At 40.0% G+C, this 21,321-nt stretch overlaps 1 protein-coding gene across 23 annotated transcripts in view; it reads left to right on the top strand.

The window, feature by feature from the left end:
- The window catches only part of DOCK9 (dedicator of cytokinesis 9), a 335,502-nt gene that overhangs the window by 150,260 nt on the left and 163,921 nt on the right, over positions 1-21,321 (top strand). For all 23 annotated transcript variants that reach the window (XR_012159418.2, XM_073348476.2, XM_073348365.2 and 20 more), the window contains 6 exons: positions 1,455-1,629; positions 2,903-2,970; positions 19,477-19,551; positions 19,640-19,780; positions 20,200-20,403; positions 20,582-20,704. Coding sequence is in view for 22 of the 23 variants with exons in the window: in XM_073348476.2 (XP_073204577.1) it covers positions 1,455-1,629; positions 2,903-2,970; positions 19,477-19,551; positions 19,640-19,780; positions 20,200-20,403; positions 20,582-20,704 (786 nt within the window). In the remaining variant the exon portion in view is untranslated. The remainder of the gene's footprint in view (positions 1-1,454; positions 1,630-2,902; positions 2,971-19,476; positions 19,552-19,639; positions 19,781-20,199; positions 20,404-20,581; positions 20,705-21,321) is intronic.

Raw genomic sequence — 21,321 nt, 5'->3', positions numbered from 1 at the left:
ACTCACACCCACTCAACAGCTAGACGTCATCGGGACCACTCTGGACTTCTCCACTTCTGGAGAATACTTACACATGGTAGGTTGCCAAATGTCCAGCCTCATTTCAACAATGCACCACAGCCTGCAAACCACAACACAGGCTTGTTTGCAACTCGTGGGCCATATGGCAGCCCCTACATTTGTGATACCCTTAGCGAGACTACATGTCTGATGTCTTCAAGCCTGACCTAGGAACTATCTATACCCTCAACAAGCACATTCTATCCAAGCAGTGTTGATATCTCACTGGGGCCTCAATACTCTAAATCAAGAGTGCATGGACGTGCACACATCCTGAAGTGGAGCACTTACAGGGACACTGCTTAAAGAAGGAGAGGCACCTAATTAAAATTAAGCAGCCACAGAATTTCCAATTGGCTGCATCAGAGAATCCAAAGCTGTTTTTCAGAATGCAGGTGAAGCTGGCCACAGAGTATATGAAGTCTTGGCTATAGTTACAGAACAGGCTGTATTGAGTGGGGAAGTGAGGAAGCAGGACTAATTCCCCAACACGTTGCTTGTGGAACGTTACAGCCAAAAGAGAGCACTCAAAAAGTAGACTTACGACTGTAACAGATCACTCCTGTCCGTCTTAACTTGCTAGTGTGTCAAGGGCTCTGATACCTAAAATGTTAGCGAGGTGGTTTCACGCTTCTGAGCTTTGATCTAAGGACACTTGTACAGGTGGGAACTTTTACATAAGAATTTTATTACTTAGACATTCACACAATTTAAATAAATACCTGTAGACTGAGATTTTTAGTGCTACCTATTTGCTTTTAGTATGTAATCGCCAATAGGGTGATGGTAGGGAACAAAAGCATAGGTAAATTAAGTTGCTTTCGGTGTTTAGATGAGTGGTGGGCAACCTGCAGCCCATGGGCCGCATGCCACCTATCAGGGTAATCTGCTGGCGGGCCACCAGACAGTTTTACACTTGCATTTAGTTATGCAGCTCCCAGTGGCCATGGTTCGCCGTTTCTGGCCAATGGGAGCTGTGGGAAGCAGCAGCCAGCACGTTCCTGCGGCCCACTCTGCTTCCCCAGCTCCTATTGGCCGGGAACGACAAACCGCAGCCACTGTGAGCTGCAGGCGGCTGTGCCAATGTAAACAAACTGTCTGGCGGCCCACCATTGGATTACCTTTGTGGGCTGCAGGTTGTCCACCACTGGTTTAGACCATCACTACACTATAAAAATCTTTCCAAAGATGAAGCAGCAGAAAAAAGGAAGCATTGTAACTTAAAAAAAATTACACTTGTGTTGCAGTGTGTGTATACATGTGTGTATATATATTTTTAATCACAGGTGAACCGCAGAAAACATCATGCAAGACAGTTTCCTCCCCTGGTTTATAGGAAGAGGGGAGGTGGAAAAACTTGGCTAATATGGAAAGGTCTTTTTATTTTATTGTAGAACAACAAAGTGAAACGTTTTGCTTTTGAACTCAAGATGCAAGACAAGAGTAGTTACCTTCTCGCTGCAGACTGTGAACTGGAAATGGAGGAATGGATAACTACTTTAAACAAAATTCTCCAACTAAACTTTGAAGCTGCAATGCAAGAAAAAAGAAATGGAGAATCGCATGAAGGTAAGTAATATTGTTATTATATAATAAATAAATTTATTTGGGCAACATTGATGTAGGTAAAATCCTAAAGTAAGGATTTGTCATGCTTAGCAGCTAGTGCTGTCATCATTTCCACTTCCTGTAATGCTGGAGATCACGGGCCTGATCCTGCCCTCTTGAAATTAACGAGAGTTTTGCCATTTTAGCCTTGTTTACATGAGAAAGTTGCACCAGTATAGTTTATATTGATTTAATTAAAATGGTATAACTAAATCAATAATGCACTGCTGTGCATGAACTTGTTTAAGCTACTGCATTTGTAACATATTGTATCCTCACAGCACAGCCCTGTATTTAAGTGCATTACACTCTGTGTGGGTAACGCAGGGTGCCAAGGGCTATTGCTAGGCTCTATGCATTCTTGGTAATTTTCAGAGGATTTTGGTACTTAAGGTTAAACTCCCATGATCCCTTCTGCTATATCATATAATTCAGTTGGTTCCCAGTAGACCATGCCATTTATGCATGGAGGCCTGAGTGTAGTTGTGATGATACATTTGCAAGGAATGTGAGTCGCAAATAGAATTTTTTGGCCTCTTCAAGCAGCATTTAAGCCCATGGGAGGGGGCCTATCCAGTCCAGTTGACCCAGGAACAGTGGAGTGTGCGCAAGTAACTAGACAGGTTGCTTCAGGTGTGAACTGGTGCAGTGTGGGATAGCAGTGGGAGGAGTAACTGAATTGGTGTAGTTATATCAGGATGACAGTGCCTCCACATGGACCTTACATTGATATATCTCCCTCCAAAATAGTTAAGTCAATTGGAAAGGAGTCTGACTTTTATGATTTAGGTAGCAAGATGAACATATAAGGCAACTTATCTATGGACACAAACAGTTTCTGCTGGAAAAAAAAAAGAAAAAAAGAAAGTTATACTGGTGCAACTTTCCCATGTAGGCAAGCCCTTCCTTTAATCAGGCTTGAACCCCGTGTGTATTGTTAGGTAAAGGATTTGGTGTCCGTGTGGGAAAAGAAAGTACAAACTACTCACTTATGGAATTGCAACAATTACTTTACATCCTCCAACAAACAGGAAAGTACACAAAAGTCACTGGATCAAAATGAGAAAGTGAGCAATGGCACACAGTTGTCTGCTCTTTATTTTTATTGATATCAACGTTTATTATTGTAGATGAAGTAGTAATCACAGTCATAAGCTAGTTGTTGGAAATGAAGCATTTTCCTGAAGTTATTAATGGCTGTTTAATTTTAAAATTTTCTATTTTGTAATTGCAGATGATGAACAGAGCAAAATGGAAAGCTCATTATCCAGTTTAGATAGCTACTTTCCTGAAATTGCCAAGGTAGTGTATTCCTTTAAAGCTTGTATCAGTGATTGCAATGAAATAAGTGAAACCTCATTTTAGTAATTTTGGAGGCACAAGGTTGGGCTTTTGGTCCAGAAATAATTGGTCAGTTGAATGGTCAGATATTGTCAAATAATGTGAAAAATGGTCAAATATTTTAAAGCACTTATTTATTAGAATAATAAAAAAGTGAGGTTTTATTGTCTCCAGTAGCCTAAGCTTTAGATAGATACTATTGTGTTAATTTAGATGAAGTATATGGACCCAATGAATTAAAGGTGTTAATGTGACCAGTCACTGTCCAATATTAAACACCATTAAACAAAGTTCAAGTTTGGTATACAGAGATCTCAACCTGTTTAATACCAGGGCAAACCCACTATAAAATTAATGCCAGAGGTTAGAAATTTATTGATTGAAACACACAAAAGGAAAAGAATCAAAATCACGCAAAGAGCTTTGAAACTGAAATTGATTGACTATTGGAGAAAGGCCTGGTAGGTGAAGTAATATCTTTTATTGGACCAACTTCTGTTGGTGAAGGAGACACAACTAAAATACAAGGTTACAGCTAAGATACAATACAGATTGTTTAGCATAAAGAGGTAACATGTTGTAAGAGACTATTTAAGGTGAAATGGGCAGTTAGTACCTCTGAAATTGCAGGACAAAGGAGCGTTAGTGGATTATGGTTTGTTATAATAAACCATCAATCTAGTGTCTTTGAGTCCATGATTTTTAGTGCCTACGAAGTTATGAATTTAAGCTCCCAGGCTCATCTTTTGAAGGGGTTGTGAAGATTTCCTTTGAGGATGAGGACTGAGAGGTCAGATATGGGTGATTGTTTTGTGGAAATGTTCACCCGTGGGTGATATGGAGTTTGTCTTTTATCATTTTTATGTGTGAGTTCATTTGAGAGAGTCATGATTCATAGAATATCAGGGTTGGAAGGGACCTCAGGAGGTCATTTAGTCCAACCCCCTGCTCAAGGCAGGACCAATCCCCAACTAAATCATCCCAGCCAGGGCTTTGTCAAGCCTGACCTTACTGATTGTCTGGTTTCACCCACATTGTTGCTATTGGGGCATTTGATGCACTGGAAGAGGTACACCACATGTGAGTCATATGTAGGATGCATGGATCTTGAAAGGACTGTTGTGGGAGGTACTGATCATCATAGCAGTGGAGATATGTTGGCAAGTTTTGCATTTGTTCATGGCAGGGTCTGGTGTCTCTTTGAGTTGGTGGGTCCTGGACTATGGGGAGCTTGCTTCTGATGATGAGCTTGGAGAGGTTGAGAGGTTATTTGAAGGCCAGAAGAGGGGGTTCAGGAAATATTTTCTTTAGGATGTGATCCCCATCAAGTATGGATTGTAATTGTTTAATGAAACCCTGTATGGGTGTCATTGTGTGGTGGAAGATGAGAACCAGGGATGTCTGGTTGGACGTCCTCCTCCCAGGTATTGAGGCAGGTTCTCTCGGGGCATTTGTGTGGCCCCTTCCATGATGCAATCCACTTCTCTGGGGGAGTGTCCTTGTTTGGTGAAGATGATTTTAAATATATTAAGATGTATAACCTGGACCTTCTCCTCGGAGCATATTTTATATCATCTGAGTGCCTGGTTGTGGACAAGAAATTGCTTGGTAAGTTTGGGGTGGTTACTGGATCTGTGAAATTGGGTGCAGTGATCCGGGGGTTTCTTGTATATAGTTGTCTGTAGAGTTCCATTGTTGAAGCTGATCATGGTGTCCCGGAAGTTGATGCTAGCGTGGGAGTGTTCTAGAGAGAGTTTGATGGATGCATGGTGATGGTTAAAGTTGTGGTGGAAATCTGTGAGGGAGTTTAGGTTATCTGTACAGAGGACAAAAATTATATCACTGTATCTCAGGTATATAATTGGTTTTGTAGTGCATTTGTCCAGAAATTCTTCCTTGAGGTCACCCGTCAAGAGGCTGGCATATTGGGGAGCCATACTAGTACCCACTTTTGTTCCCATGGTTTGGACAAAGTGTTTTTGTGGAAGGTAAAGTTGTTACGGGTGAGGAGAAATGGATGAATTTGGCAACATGTTTGGGGTGGCTAACTGTGTTTTTCCATTGTATTGTGGATATTTGAGGTGGGCTGCAATGCTGTCATGAGGGATGTTAGTGTGTAGGGAGGTCATTGACATCCATGGTGGCAAGCATGGTATTCTGAGGGAAGTTATTAATGCTGTGGAGTTTCTGGAGGAAGTCGGGTGTGTTCTGGAGGAAACTGGTCCTTTGTGTAGTGAGTGGTTTGAGGATGATTTCTAGCAGTCCCGACATTCCATCAGTTAGCATGCCATGGTCAGATCTGATGGATCTGCCTGAGTTCCCTTGTCTATGTATATTGGGAAGCATGTAGAAGGTCATTGGGGTGGTTTCATGGGGGATGAAGTTGTAGAGTTTCTCTTGGGGTTGTTTCAGGAAGGATTTGATGATATACTTAAATTCTTGGGTGTGGGGTCGTCTTTGAGTTCTTTATAGTCGGTGGTGTTGGAGAGTTGTCAGTTGGCCTTGCTGATGTAGTCATCATGGCCAAGGACCACCATGGCACCCACTTTGTCTGCTGATGTAATCGTTATTGGGTGGTTGGATTTCAGTGACTGTATGGCAGTCCTCTCAATGTTAGAGAGATTGTGATGGATGTTATGTTTGTTAAGGATTTCAGGCAATTTTTTTTCCTGAAGCAATCAATGTAATGATCAAGTATGTGGTTTTGTCCACTGTGGCATGTGCAGTCAGATGATTCTTTTTTTCTTCTGATTGTCAGTGAGGATGTGGCAGTTGTGGTGGTATCTTTGTTATGAGAAAGTTCTTTGAGGCAGAGTTGGTGAAAGAATTCTTCTAGATCCCCACGTTAGTACTGTGTCAGGTTCTTTGTTAAGCAGTAAAAATCATGGACTCAGTAAAGACACTGGATTTATGGCTCATTATGACAATCTGTAACCACTAACCCACCTTTAACCTATGACTGAAGAGGTGTTAACTTCCCAGTTCACCTTGAATGGTCACTTGAAATATGTGTTCACCCTTTATGTTTAACAATCTGTTCCACCTTGTATTTAGCTGTGACACGCTGATTACCTTTCCCAGGCCCAAGTTAGGAATGATAATCACTTTCCTGCTTTAGACAAAACAGACACAGTAGGGAGAGAAAAGATAGGATAGTAAATATGAGGGAAATACACCTTTCGTTGGTCTTCTCAGAATATAGGATGGTTGGTCAGTCATGGACAGATGCTTTGGGCTGGCAGGTTGGCCATGACAGCTGTTTCTCTAGACCCCAGCTCATGTCCTTGGTCAGTGACATCTTGTGATTAGTCAGGTCGCTCTTGTTTACTGGTCCTTTACAGACTGAGCAGAGCAGGATAGGCAGTCTTGTCTCATTGTGCTGGTGCCACGCAGTACAGTTCAAGATCAAGTGAAAAGCCAAGAGAGGGAGGACAGGAGTAAGATGAGGGGGGCAGAGGCAGGGCAGAAAGGAGCACATGTGGGACGGGAAAAGAGAGCTGGATCTCACGTGTATCGGGCTGGTTTCCTCACTTGTGTAGTAATGAAAGTCAAGCTTCCCCACAGGAGTATCAAGGTCTGGTGTCACACCAACAGTTTTTTTTTCCCATAGCCACGGAGATAGTAAAAAAAAATTTTTCTCCTCCAGTCTTTTTTTCCCTAAGGGCCCCCAAAAGGTGATAGGTGGAATAGTTCCATCCTCTCTCATTTTTTGTCCACAGTTAGGTCTAATTTCCAACACACGAATTTTGGTTCATTGATTTCTGCTCCTCTTGTTTACCAGTCATAATGTTGATACAGTCCTTGCGTGGTATCAGTTGACCCTTACTGTTTAAATTAGGTCAGGCTTTCTGTCTTCTCATATCTTTTCTTAAACCGTTTTATGTAACAGATCATTTTAACAATTCATGAATCTTTATCCACTTTTCACCAGTTAGGCTAACAATTAAAATAGGCCTATTAGGCCTCAATCTTTACAACAATACTTATGCCTAATTACAAAAAACAACTGAGTTATTTTAACTTAGAAAGATGTAAAACATAGTGAAATGAAGTTATAAAACATGAAAGAATACTTATTACAATTTTTAACAATGTTAGGTTAGCATTTAAATGTGAATGTTATTCAAGATTGAACAAAAGAAAAGAAAAAAATAATTAAATAAAACACACAAATAGCGCTGTAAAAAAAGTAATTTTTAAGTGCATTTACGCTAGTTAGGCAGCAAGCCAACACTTCAAGAAGGTTAATGTCTCTTTCCCTTTTCTTTTTAATGCGGGCGGAGGTTTAATGACTGAACCGCATTCCCTTCTGAGTTAATTTCTGTATGTTTGTTTAGTCGGTTTAGACTGTAAGCTGTCTGGGGCAGAGACCCTGTCTTTTAACTTGTTTAATGTGCTTTGTAAACTCCCAGGTATATTGATGGCATGATATGCAAATAAAGATACACATACATAAATACATATGTTTGTTCTAGAAGATTCCAGTCAGTTAAGATATTCATCTTTCCCAACAGATGGCATTACCATGTAGTAAAGTGAGCGATAAAGACATTTAATAGGTTTGCTAACAAATGGCACCATGATTCAATCAAAAAGGTAGGCCGCCACCTGTATCAGGGCATTCTTTCTGGAATATATGACAGGATTTGACCTTAATCCAATAATAGGTGGTTATTTGACCAGTTATTGACATTATTTGACCAGCCAATTGACTGGCCAAGCCTACAGAGGCACAGTTCAAAGTCTGTAATTGAGTTGAGTTAGAAACTCAATTGAAAATTTCTTCATTTGTAAATGTTGGCATCTCTAGTATAAGCTGATTTTGAAAAATTAAAAAATATTCATTAGCTATTGCTGTTTTTCATAACTCTTTCTATCTGTCATGGAGGCTGCCTCCCTTAGCGCTTATCGTCTTGTGAAGTTCCTAATTCCACAAGTCTCTTGTCTCTGAAGAGTTAAAAACTCTGCAGGGTAGTGAAATAAGCGTGTGGGGGGATCTTCTAAAGTATATTGTGGTGATAGAAGTTAATTTGCTAATAGCCTAACCAAGCAAGTACTTTTTTATGTAAAGTTTTATGCAGTTAAGTGTATAAATAGTGCATGCTGGTGTGCTTAAATAGCTGAACTATAAAGTTTTTTTTAAAAAAAAATGTTTGACATCAGTAAAGGTAAATGATGGCTTTCTAACTGGGGGGAGGGATAGCTCAGTGGTTTGAGCATTGGCCTGCTAAACCCCGGGTTGTGAGTTCAATCCTTGAGGGGGCCATTTAGGGATGGGGCAAAAAAATGGGGATTGGTCCTGCTTTGAGCAGGGGGTTGAACTAGATGATCTCCTGAGGTCCCTTCCAACCCTGATATTCTATGATTGATTCTAACTCCCAGTTCCACAGAGCTGATGGAAGCAGCCAGATAGCTCGGGGCTCTCAAAACTTAGCCGCTCTCAGGGTAGTAGGCACTGTTGAGTTCCTTCATTTTCTGCTTGTGGAAGCAAAATAGCTCCTGGCTTAAGATTTATATGCAGGCACATTTATCTCTTTAACATTTTAATACGTTCAAATAAGTTCTGAAGCATGTGTATGCTAAAGCCAGTTAACCTAGTGCTGTGCATGTAGTTTATATAAGGCTGGTAGTTGTTCTCGTGCTATCTGTTGGATAGTGTGGCGGCCACTGAATGCATCATGTTCCTCCATGATGGTCTGGACAGACCCAAATTTGGTGCGTTACAGGGTAGGATGCCTGTGAGGGACAGGTGACTGACTGGGGGTGGGAGGCATGTCTTTTCATCTTGCTTTCATTGGATCAGAGTTGAAGATGATTCATACAGGGAAGTTGGTAGGCATTTGAAGCAGATGACCATACCATGTTAGAGATGCCAACAATTTGCATCCTTAACCTGGACATTGCTCTGATGAGCCTCAACTTTGAGCTTTCCCTATTCACGTTCCATGTTTTAATATGTAAGGCAATAGTGTTAATTAATGAAGGAATTCATTATAAATCAATAGCATTTTTGTGTGGGTATTAGATAGTAAATTCATCAGTGTTAGCTTTATTAGTATTCACTTTAAAAAAAAATTCTTACGTTACTAAAACACTCAAGTGATATTGGACTACATTTCTGAATTCAGTCAGAATAAATTAGCAGGATAGTGCTCAAAACCAGTCTTGCTGCCTTCATTTGTCTGCCTCACTTTTGTAGAGTTAAGTTGAGAATCATTTTACAGAAAGTTACCTTATACATGCAAAGTCTGAGGTAAAACTATTGTAAAGCATGGCCAATAATAGGAGAAAATAAATTTATAATTGTTCTAGTAAATAAATCTAATATATCTATAATTAGTTCAGTTGCGTTTTTTTAAGATACTGAAAATGAAATTGTATTCTCATTTGCAATCAACTTTCAAATACAGAATTTTCCTTTACGTAGTTCTATAGAATCAAAGGAAATAAGTAGTTAGTCTATGAAAGACAATTTAGAAAATGAATATAAAACTTGACATTTTGATGGTACAATAAATATTTTTTCTTTCTTTAGAATATAAAATCTTAAAGAGGAATGTTTAGCTCTCTAGATGACTTTGGGATTTTGTTTTTATTCATGTTTGTTTTGCACCTGCTCACTAAACCTAATTTTAGTGCTGAAAATGCTACTTCCTATTTCCATGAACTTTTGATGGGAGTTGTTTTGATTTCTTAGTCTATATATTTGTTTTAGGTTTTTTTCTGGAATGTTGTCTTTACTGTTTTTTTGGGCAGTGATGGTTTGTTGTTCCATGCATCCAGTCTACTTTGTGTTGTTTCTCTCAAAATATTTTTTCCAGAAAATATCTCACTCATTCTGTCCTAGTTTAGTTCTTTCTTGCTACTTAAATGATACCCTGTAAAATTTGCTCTATTTTCTTTCTAGCATCTAGATTTTTCCTACTGAGAAATAAAACAGTACAAAATTCTTGAGTTTGTTAGGGCACTCGCTGTGTTTTGTTTGGATTACTTCTGTGCAGTCAGCTCCTCTGGGGGTCTTTGTCTTCTGTTCTCCATCTGTATCAAGTTATCTAGTGGTGTCCCTCTGCTGCCAATGTATCTGATATATTGATCTCGCTATCATCCCTCTAAAGGAAGACATCAAGGGGCATCATGTAAAACATTTGGGCTTTCTTTAGCTGCTTTTTGGATCCTAATAAGACTAGTATAGCACCAAGTCTCCTGCTTCCTGTCATTGTCTTTTTCTTTGTAATTGAAATATTGCTAAACAGGATGTGATGGACAGGAAGATTGAGTTTTGATACAAAAATAATGATAATGTACAATATTCTGAAATGCAAATATGCGTCTCTTGGAGTTGTGTGCCAAGCTGCATAAACTTTAAAATGTTAGGTTCACCATATTTTTGTAACAAAGGTTGTGTGCCTCAACACTTGCACATTAGAACACCTGGACTGTACCTATCTAGACGTTAGCATACCTCTTAGAGTTGATTCCTCCTGGTCAAGATGAATAGAATTTAAAAGCTTAAATCACTATTAAATACTAATTTAAGTACTCTTCCCATTTTACTGATGGGAAAACAGACACAGAGGCTAAATAATTTGCTGAAAGCCACACTGGAAGGTTTATGACAGAGCAGGAAATAGCACTCGGGTCTCCCAAGTCCCAAACTAGTGCCCTAACCATTGGACTTCCTCCCAAAATATATACTTTTGTGCTTATTCCTAATTTTTGGTGTTATATGTTATTTCTCCCAGTAGGCAAAATATGTGGAATGCCAATGATAACCACCATTCTAATTTCTGCTCAGTATGTTTCTCTTTCCCCTTTTCATTTTTTTCTCCATCTGATACTCTTTCCTTGTTCTCTGCATTTCTTTTTAAAATGTTTCTCTGATCCTTTATTTTTTCTTTTCTATAGAAAAAAACCCCAGCAATGTTATTTTATATGTGGAAGGGTTCTGCCTAACAATTTAAGTTTGTTTGTACAGCCTTTCCCTGAGTATTAAGAGCATGAAGTAGAGAAAGATAAATAGGATTGGTCGCTTTTCTTCTGATTATTTTTCTCAAGATTTTTACCACAAGAGCCTATTACAGTGGGAATAGAAAAGAGGTTCCGAAGCTACAGTCTACAGAATATTTGGTGCTGGTCTGCAGATAGGTGGCTGTTTTCATGGAACTGTCTGTTCACTGCATTCCAACTGAGAAAAACAGAACAAAGAGGGATAAAATGGGGAGCCAAAGTAGACACTGTCACCTTTTTTGTTTGTTTGTTTCCTTTCGTCTCCAGAAAGGAATTAAGAAGGTTTTGTCAAGGTTTGTAATGAACACTTTCTGGCCAAATTTCAATACTGTTAACTCCATCTTCATTGGCCTCAGGGTGGATAAAATTGATGATTTTTTAAATTAAATTTAAATTAAATGCAAATTTATTAAAAAAACTATTTAAAACTAAATTTGAAATTAAGAGTTTAAGGTCTATTAATCTTTTAAATATAAAAATATTAAACAGTATATGTTTGCCAATGTTTAAAGAAAGTCAAACTGTTAAACCAGCTTTTGACAGCAGTAGCCTCTTCTGCAGATGCAGAGACTGTTTTCTTTATTTCAGGGTATTCAAGTAGTTCACTTCAATGACTAGTTCATTCAAAGTTAATAAACCAATTTGGAGTTGAAATAGTAGGTAAGCTTGCTTTCCTTTTACAATCTATCAATACAAACTAGGTGTGAAAGGTTGAGATCTACCAGATCTAGAATTCTGAAGGACATGGTGACCACAAACAACCAGTTTCTTTAATTAACTACAGATAATGCTTCCTCTGTTTAATAAATCAGTTAGTTTATCAAAACATGTTTTGCACTGAAAACTTTCCTATAAACTTTTTTCTCATGTAGCCAGCACAATTAAGGTAGCTTTTATTTAATTAAAAAAATAGAAATGCTGTGTTTGTGCATTTTTAATTGAATTAGCATTTCCATCCAAATAAAGCTTGGCAGAAATCACAAGTAAAAAATTAATAATAATAAATAAGAAATGCATCATTCATCATTTTCTAACATAATAAAATTAATAATATGAGTAAATGTAAACGTATATAGTTGCTCAAATAAATGGGTAAAGATATACTGTATCCCCCTGGTTCGTGGGAAATAAAAGCAACAAATGTAAGGCTATATTTTAGCTGTAAACCAGCTTGTTTTAATCATTACCAATCATTGATAGCCAAGAAAATAACTACAGTACAAATGCAAAGCATGATTAAAATTGATTATTTAAATCAAGGTTTCTGCTTGCTTATTTAAATCATGATTAAAGTCTGTGATTTAAATTGGTTTGATTTAAATCAATCCACCCTTCTTGGCCTATTTGGCTGCTTTTGACACAGTTGACCATACTTCTCCACTTGAAATTTTCATGCCTGGGTTTTGTTCTGGTTTCCCTCCTACCTCTTGGATCACTCCTTCAGAATCTGATTTTTTGGCTCATTGAAGGACATAAATCCACACTGTGTAGCTGTCAAGCATAGGAGTTTATTACGTACAGTGCTGATGGAGTGTCACCTTGCTTATTAGACTCAGAGACACTGTCAATAGATTACAATGGAATATATATGGATTTTCCATGGGTGGGGAAAGTGAGGGGGTAGGCAGTCCCACACCCCCGAATAGGTTTAGTTGCAAGGCATGATACCACAGTAGCCAATGGTCAAAAGGTTACATAATGTCTCCGCCCATGGTCTCAGTGTTAACAAATTAACATTTAGCATTTAATTAGTACTTTAATAAATATATTAGTATAGAATACATGTTTAATTCAATTTGGGGTCCATAGGAATGAAGTAGCTCCTTTGATTTTCCAACAGATACATATCTAGGGGTAAAAGCAAAGAAACAGTGAAAGTATATGGCAATAAAGATTGTCTTTCAAGTTGCTTATTTGTGTTTTAAGGCAGGCATTGGTTCCTGGGAAAGGGAGGTGGGAAGAGGCCATATCTTATACTGATATGTTCCAACCTTTCATAAACTCAAGGTTGGATATGTGGGAAGAACATCTCCCTATGGAAGAAACTAACACAACAGAAACAGGGCTTCTTTGTTCTATTTGCAACTTTGAATAAGATACAATTATTGCCCCCAACATCTGGCGTTTTGCTGACCAGACATATCTTAACAAAAACAAGGTTATCTTTGGTTATTCTGCTTTCTCTTAGCTAATCACTATTTGCTAGGCCTCTGACCTCATGACCAAACTCTGGACTTTGGGCCTGTACACAAATCCATATACCAGGTTATTACATCAGCAATGGATTTTAACCCTTCAGTCATCATTTCCTCTTCCTCTTTTGGTGTGGATTCCTTGGGTTCCATCCTCAGCTCCTTTTCCTCTTCTCCCTCTAAACCCTTTTTTTGTGTGGGTAATCTGATTTGCAAACATGGTTTTGACCACCATCTTTATGATGGACTCTCAAATCTACTTGTCTATTCTGGACCTGTCTCCCTTCATCAAATATAACATTGTGGACTGTCTTTGATATCTCTGTTGTATGCCAAACTATCTACTGAAACTTAATCTCAGAACTGAGTTCTTGATCTTTCCCTCAGAGCTCTTCCTTAGTTCTCCTTTGCCTATCAGTAGGGAAAGCATCAGAATCCTCCATTTCATGTAAGCCTATAACAGCGCTGTTATTTGTATTGTAGTGCCTCGGAGCCTCAGTCATGGACCAGGACCCCATTGTGCTAGGCTCTGTACAAACACATAATGAAAAAACAGTCCTTACCCCAAAGAACTTACAATCTAAGTATAAGGCAAGAGACAACAAATGGATACATACAAACAGGAGAATACAAGAAAACAGTGAGACAATATTTGTCAACATGATACGCTGTGGTCTCAGAACACCAGCATTTTAGCTGTTACCAAGTTTTTTTGTAGGCATCCTGACAAAGAAAAGTTCTTCTCATGTCCATTCCATGTTTGGTGTGTGTGCTCACCACATGCACTGGTGCCAGAAGTTTTTCCTGCATTGGTATCCATAGGGCCAGCCATAGCGCCCTCTAGAGTGGCACACATATGTGTCAGTATAAGAATCTCACCTGTCTGCATCTGATAGCATGAATGCTACATGGCTAAGCCTCGAGGAACCAGCTTTCTCCAGACAAGTCCAACAGGTTATTTTGGAAAGCAGAACACCTTGCACTAGAGCTACTTACCTGGCTAAGTGGAAGCACTTCACTTGCTGGATGTCTGAATCTCTCAACGCAGTCATCTTTGCAATCCATCCTGGAATACCTGCTTCTTCTGACAATCAGATTCCTCAAGGGACTGGAAAGACTCTTTCCACAGATCCGGGACCCAGCCCCCCAATGGGATCTCAATCTAGTCCTGTCTAGGCTCAGCAGCCCTCCTTTTGAGCCCTTGGCATCCTGCTCACTTCTACTCCTATTGTGGAAGGTCACCTTCCTTGTGGCAATCACCTTGGCAAGACAGGTCTCAGAGATCAGGGCTATACCCTCAGAATTCCCTTACATGGTTTTCTACAAGGACAAGGTCCAGCTGCGCCACTGGCCTTCAGACCAAAGGTGGTGTTGCACTTCCACGTCAACCAGGATATCTTCCTGACAGTGTTCTTTCCAGAACAGCAAAACTCAAACAAGGAGAAGTGCCTGCATACTCTCAATGTCAGACGGGCCTTAGCTTTCTACCTTGAGCGAACCAAGCCCCTGCGTCGATCGTCTAGGCTTTTAATGGTGGTGGCTGACAGGATGAAAGTGATCCCGGTGTCATCCCAGAGAATTTCTTCCTGGATCACTGCCAGCCTCCGTGGCTGCTACGAACAGGCGAAGGTTTCATCTCCGCCGATAGTAACAGCTAATGCCACAAGAGCGCAGGCATTCTCGGCGGCAAGAAGGAAGTTGGGGGAGGGGGTGGCGCATCAGCAGTGGTGCTCCTTATACCGGTGCATACATGCTCCATTCCAGAGGCCGCAATGGCCAGCCCTACGGATACACTGGGGGAAAAACTTCCAGCACCGGTATATGTGGCAAGCACACACACCTAGAATGGAATGAACATGAGCAACATGTTACGAGAGGTAGGCAACCATTTTTTTAAAGGAATGTTATGTTATGAAGGAGGATAATGGGTTACTTTTGGAGATGTTTATGGGGAGCTTTTTTCAGGTGTCGGGGGCAGCATAGAAGAATGCATGAAGGTGCTTGTTTGAAAATGCAACAAATGGGTGTTGGAGGCAGGAATTGATCTTTCAATATAGTGTAAGAAATGATACGTAGGTAGGGGTTAGGTCATGACGGGCCTTGAAAATGTTGGAAACAATAGAGAGGAGGGAGCCATGGCTTCATTTTTGACTCCTTGATCCCATATCCAGGTTGTATCTAAGTTGTACCTTTTGTTCTTGTGCAATGATTCAATGATTTGACTTTTCCTCTCTGCTTTCTCTGCCAAAAGTTTTGTCCAAGCCATGATCATATCAAGCCTTAACTACTGCAGTATCTTTCTTTGGCCTCAGCGGCTTCGGTTTTGACTCCTTAAGCCCATTCAAAATGTTTGTTCTACAGACATTTCTCTGACTAGATCACCCTCGTCTTTAGTTCTCTGCATTGGCTCCTGCTCTTCCAGTGCATTGGACACATCAGTTTTATTATAACTTTTAAAACCCTTCACAGTTTAGCTCTGTGCTTCCTATCCTCCCTGTCTTAATGAAAGGTTGGCACCTGCCTTTACTTTGCTAGTTATATGAGCCTTGATTGTCTGCTTCTCTCTTAAGTACCTTCTCACTTTCTCCTGTGGCACCTGTAATACAGAGAGAAAAAAGCTCATAGTTACAAGCCACAAAGATATCAACTTATCGTCCATGTCCTTCCTCAGATCTCACCTCTTCTGTAATGCGTACAGGAAATTCATCTGACAAGGGCTAGGCAGGTATTGAGTTATGATTACAGCTACTGATTGGCTAAGAATTGTGCACATTGAATTTTTGTTACCCTATCTCTCCCATTCCCCGTTGAGACACTCTTGATTCTCACCATCTGTTATCATAGAATATCAGGGTTGGAAGGGACCTCAGGAGGTCATCTGGTCCAACCCCCTGCTCAAAGTAGGACCAATCCCCAACTAAATCATCCCAGACAGGGCTTTGTCAAGCCTGAGCTTAAAAACCTCAAAGGAAAGAGATTCCACCACTTTCCTAGGTAACGCATTCCAGTGTTTCACCACCCTCCAAGTGAAAAAGTTTTTCCTAATATCCAACCTAAACCCTCCCCACTGCAGCTTGAGACCATTACTCCTTGTTCTGTCATCTGGTACCACTGAGAACAGTCTAGATCCATCCTCTTTGGAACCCCCTTTCAGGTAGTTGAAAGCAGCTATCAAATCATTCGCTCCAGCCCCCTAATCATTTGTGTTGCCCTCCGCTGGACACTTTCCAATTTTTCCACATCCTTCTTATAGTGTGGGGCCCAAAACAGGACACAGTACTCCAGATGAGGCCTCAGCAATGCCAAATAGAGGGGAACGATCACGTCCCTCGATCTGCTGGCAATGCCCCTACTTATACAGCCCAAAATGCCTTAGCCTTCTTGGCAACAAGGGCACACTGTTGACTCATATCCAGCTTCTCGTCCACTGTCACCCCAAGGCCCTTTTCAGCAGAATTGCTGCCTAGCTATTTGGTCCCTAGTCTGTAGCGGTGCATGGGATTCTTCTGTCCTAAGTGCAGGACTCTGCACTTGTCCTTGTTGAACCTCATCAGATTTCTTTTGGCCCAATCCTCTAATTTGTCTAGGTCCCTCTGTATCCTCTCCCTACCCTCCAGCATATCTACCACTCCTCCCAGTTTAGTGTCATCTGCAAACTTGCTGAGGGTGCAGTCCATGCCATCCTCCAGATCATTAATGAAGATATTGAACAAAAGCGGCCCCAGGACTGACCCTTGGGGCACTCCGCTTGATACTGGCTGCCAACAAACATGGAGCCATTGATCGCTACCCATTGAGCCTGACGATCTAGCCAGCTTTCTGTCCACCTTATAGTCCATTCATTCAGCCCCTACTTCTTTAACTTGCTGGCAAGAATACTGTGGGAGACCGTGTCAAAACCTTTGATAAAGTCAAGGAATAACACGTCCATTGCTTTCCCCTCATCCACAGAGCCAGTTATCTCGTCATAGAAGGCAATTAGATTAGTCAGGCATGACTTGCCCTTGGTGAATTCAGGCTGACTGTTTCTGAACACTTTCCTCTCCTCTAAGTGCTTCAGAATTGATTCTTTGAGGACCTGCTCCATGATTTTTTCCAGAGACTGGGGTGAGGCTGACTGGCCTGTAATTCCCCACATCCTCCTTCTTCCCTTTTTTAAAGATGGGCACTACATTAGCCTGTTTCCAGTCGTCCGGGACCTCCCCCGATAGCCATGAGTTTTCAAAGATAATGGCCAATGGCTCTGCAATCGCATCCGCCAACTCCTGTAGCACTCTCGGATACAGCGCATCTGGGCCCATGGACTTGTGCACATCCAGCTTTTCTGAATAGTCCAGAACCACTTCTTTCTCCACAGAGGGCTGGTTACCTCCTCCCCATACTGTTCTGCCCAGGGCGGTAGTCTGGGAGCTGACCTTGTTCGTGAAGACAGAGGCAAAAAAAGCATTGAGTACACTAGCTTTTTCCACATCCTCTGTCACTAGGTTATGATTAAGGCTAAGATTTTGTCATGGTTATTTTTTAGTAAAAGTCATGGACAGGTCACAAGCAATAACCGAAAATGCATGGGAGACCGTGACCTGCCCCTGACTTTTATTAAAACATAACTGTGAGAAAATGGGGAGAGAGGAGGGTCCAGGGTACCCTCTGCTGCGGGCTTCAGGGTCCCCCCCACCCACAGTGGCTGAGAGCGAGGAGTCCTCCCTGCAGCTGGCAGCAGCTTGGAGCTGTGGCGGCTGGGAGCTGTAAGGTCCCCGTGCCACCCACGGTGGCAGTTGGGAGCAGTGGGTTCCTCTCAACATCTGAGGCTGTGGGCTGTGTGTGGGGGGAGGGGGAGGGGGGAGTCTGCCTTCCACAGTGATGGCTGGGACTGCGAGGGGAGGGGAAGAGGGGTCCGCCTCCCACAGTAGCAGCTGCGAGCTATGCGGTCTCCTTGGTGGTGGGGCGTCAGCTTGGGGCTGATGGGGAGAGGGTTCCCGCCACCTGAAGCAATTGGGAGTTGTAGGGGGACCCCACCAGCTGACAGCTCTTGCCCCGCCATCCTGGGGCTGAAGCGAAAATGTCAGAGGTCTCTGGAAGTCACAGATTCGTGACTTAGTGATGACATCTCTCTCTTTTTAAGATTATAAGCTCTTTGGGATAGGGAGTGTCATTTTTCCGTATTTGTATAGTGCTTAGTAATGGGGCCCCAGTCTCATGGAGGCTACCACAATATAAAATTATATGCAAAATTAATTTAAGCAACAGTTACAGTTGTCAGAGGGATATAATGGGATTGCAGGTGGGAGTGGAGGTAGTCTGTGTAGTCATGAATAGGAGGTTGAGATGTGGTGCCCAAAACAATCTCTCTTAAAATGTAGTCTGTACTAAAAAAAAAAAAAAAAAAATTTCAACCTCGGTTAAGATTACATGTCCCTTTTCAGATGGCTACAATTGTGAAGTACTAGCTGTACTGCAAAGGTAATTTGGCTGCTATTTGCAGCCACTTGCCCACTACCTGAGGTGCCTGTTCGCCAACTGACTTTAAAAAATGGTAGAATATCTATTTAAATGAACTGTCTTACAAGGAAGGTAAACTAAATGTATCACAGTTCGTCCCACGCTATTTTATTCTGACTTGTTCTAGTTTTGGGACTGATGAGTAGGAACCTGTAAATCCCATACAAGTGTTGAGACACTGAAAGGAGTGATGTCAGTACTCAGCTATACACAGTCATCTATAGGTGTTCTTGTTTTTCCTGCCACCCACAGGAAAACCACTTCTTTGGCAGTTGGAGGTTTACGAATTTGCTGTGATTGTGATTCCTAACATAGCTAACCTGTGGCTTCCTGAGTGATCTAGTGGCCTCAGTATAGTTCTGAACTTTAACCTACATACAAAGATAATTTTTTGTTTGTGTAAAGCACCTTTGCTAAAGTGATTTAAGAATGAAAAGTACTATATGAGAGCTACATAGCACCAATAATATTTGTCAAAACTTATACAAGGCATCAAATTTACGAAGCTTCTTCCTTTGTGACATATGTACTGTGCTGTATTAGGAGGGCTGGAGGATCATAAGTGACCACAAGTTCACACTTTAACATATCTGCTTTAAACATTCTACAGTAAACTTTAAAGCTCAGTTTAATGGGGAAAACACCACATGGATTAAAACTAAATGGGTTACAACAAAAATTGTAGAATATTAACAAAGTTTAATTACTTTCATTTGATCATAATGTTTAAATAATAAATATAAAACTGTGACTTTCTTATTTTTCGCAGAGTACCAGAGATGCAGAAATGAAATTCAAAAGTGAAAGCAGAGTTAAACTTTTTGTCTTGGATCCAGATGCACAGGTTTGACATTTTAAAATAAAATAATAAATGTGTTTATGTTGTACCTTGTAAAACGAGAAACAGTTTTCATTTTTGTTTCCTTTTAAAGAAACTTGACTTTTCGGGTATTGAACCAGAAGTGAAGCCATTTGAAGAGAAATTTGGGAAAAAGATTCTAGTGAAGTGTAATGACTTATCTTTCAATCTGCAAAGCTGTGTTGCTGAAAATGAAGAAGGACCAACAACAAATGTAAATTCTTTATGTAAATACTTTGCCTTTATGTATCAGATATATAGTAGTTAACCTCTTAATATTGGCATTAGTTGGCAATGCACTTCAGACCAATAAATCTGATACCGTTAGGAAGAAGTAACTTTTTTTTTTTGCTGCTGCTGCTCATTAATCCATTAAAATGAAGGAAAGCATGAATTCTTTGTAAAACTTTTGTAGCTGCTTCTTTCATGCTGTTAATGAAAGTGTTTTATTTCTTCACTGTATTTTACATAATGGATATAATAGTCAAAGAATGCTAGCTCTTCTTTGTAACTAATGTACAGCAGTACAGTAGACCTATTTCCTTTGCATTTGCATGTCAATACACACCTGTATTTGCAGATAATCTTTTGGGGATGCTGGTGATAACCTTTTTCACACTTTTTAATGTCTAGGTAGAACCTTTTTTTGTCACATTGTCATTGTTTGATATTAAAAACAATCGGAAGATTTCAGCAGATTTCCATGTCGATTTGAACCATGTCTCGGTGAGGCACATGATATCTAATGCGACACAGCAACTGATGAATGCCAGTGGTGATTACTTACACAGGGCTCAAGATATTATCCATGAGTCTATCTTGCAATATCCTAAACAGGTAAGGAGAAACAATATAAAGTTCTGATTCAGAACAAGAGGAATGGGTTATCTGACAGATTTCAAATAGCTTTTCCACTGGATGTAGATTTAAAAAAAAGGAAACTGTAAATATATAATACGTGTGTGTGTGTGTATGTATGTATGTGTGTATATATATTTATTTATTTATTTTTTAGGTAATATTCTCCGTTACGTGTCCACATCCTGATATATTTCTTGTGGCAAGAATAGAAAAAGTACTACAGGGAAGTGTTACACATTGTGCTGAGCCATATATGAAAAGTTCAGATTCTTCTAAGGTACTGTATCTCTTAAAAATGATGTTGATAAAATGCTTAGACAAAATTACTCTGTGGTGTTATAACTAAAAAACTCAGTTATTTTCCACTTTTTGGATGCCCAAACCTTTTAGATGAATTTTGTATGGCACAGTTTCTTATTTAGCTGTCGGATGGCTTTAATTAAAGTGTCATAGATAAAATTTTTCATATTGCTTTTAAAATGTGGAGATTAGCTTGTATACTGTAAAAATTTGGTTGTATACAGTGCTTTTTGTAGTCTTTTTTCCATGGTCTTTAAAGTGATTTTACACAATAATAGTCCTACAACTTCAAAAATAAAAGTTTGATTTTTTTGAGCATTTGGAATATATAGGATAGGACAGACTTTCGGAAGTATAGGCAAAACTCCAGGGTTTCACAAGCCTAAATGTGTTTTTACATACACATGAACAAATCTGTTCCCTTATGTTTAACTTTTTGTGTACCTAGTCAAATTCTTTGCTGCAGTGTGACTTATTTACATTTTTTGGTTATTCCATTTTAGAATCACTATACTGGCTTAAATCCTCTATATATTTAAATGTTAAACATGTTTTGTCCAATTAGATTCCATCTTGCAGACAATAGTATGCATT

The sequence above is a fragment of the Lepidochelys kempii genome, chromosome 1, assembly GCF_965140285.1.
Source record: "Lepidochelys kempii isolate rLepKem1 chromosome 1, rLepKem1.hap1, whole genome shotgun sequence".
Lineage (NCBI taxonomy): Eukaryota > Metazoa > Chordata > Testudines > Cheloniidae > Lepidochelys > Lepidochelys kempii.
Note: the sequence above shows the minus strand (reverse complement) of the source record. Positions and strands in the feature narration are given on the sequence as shown.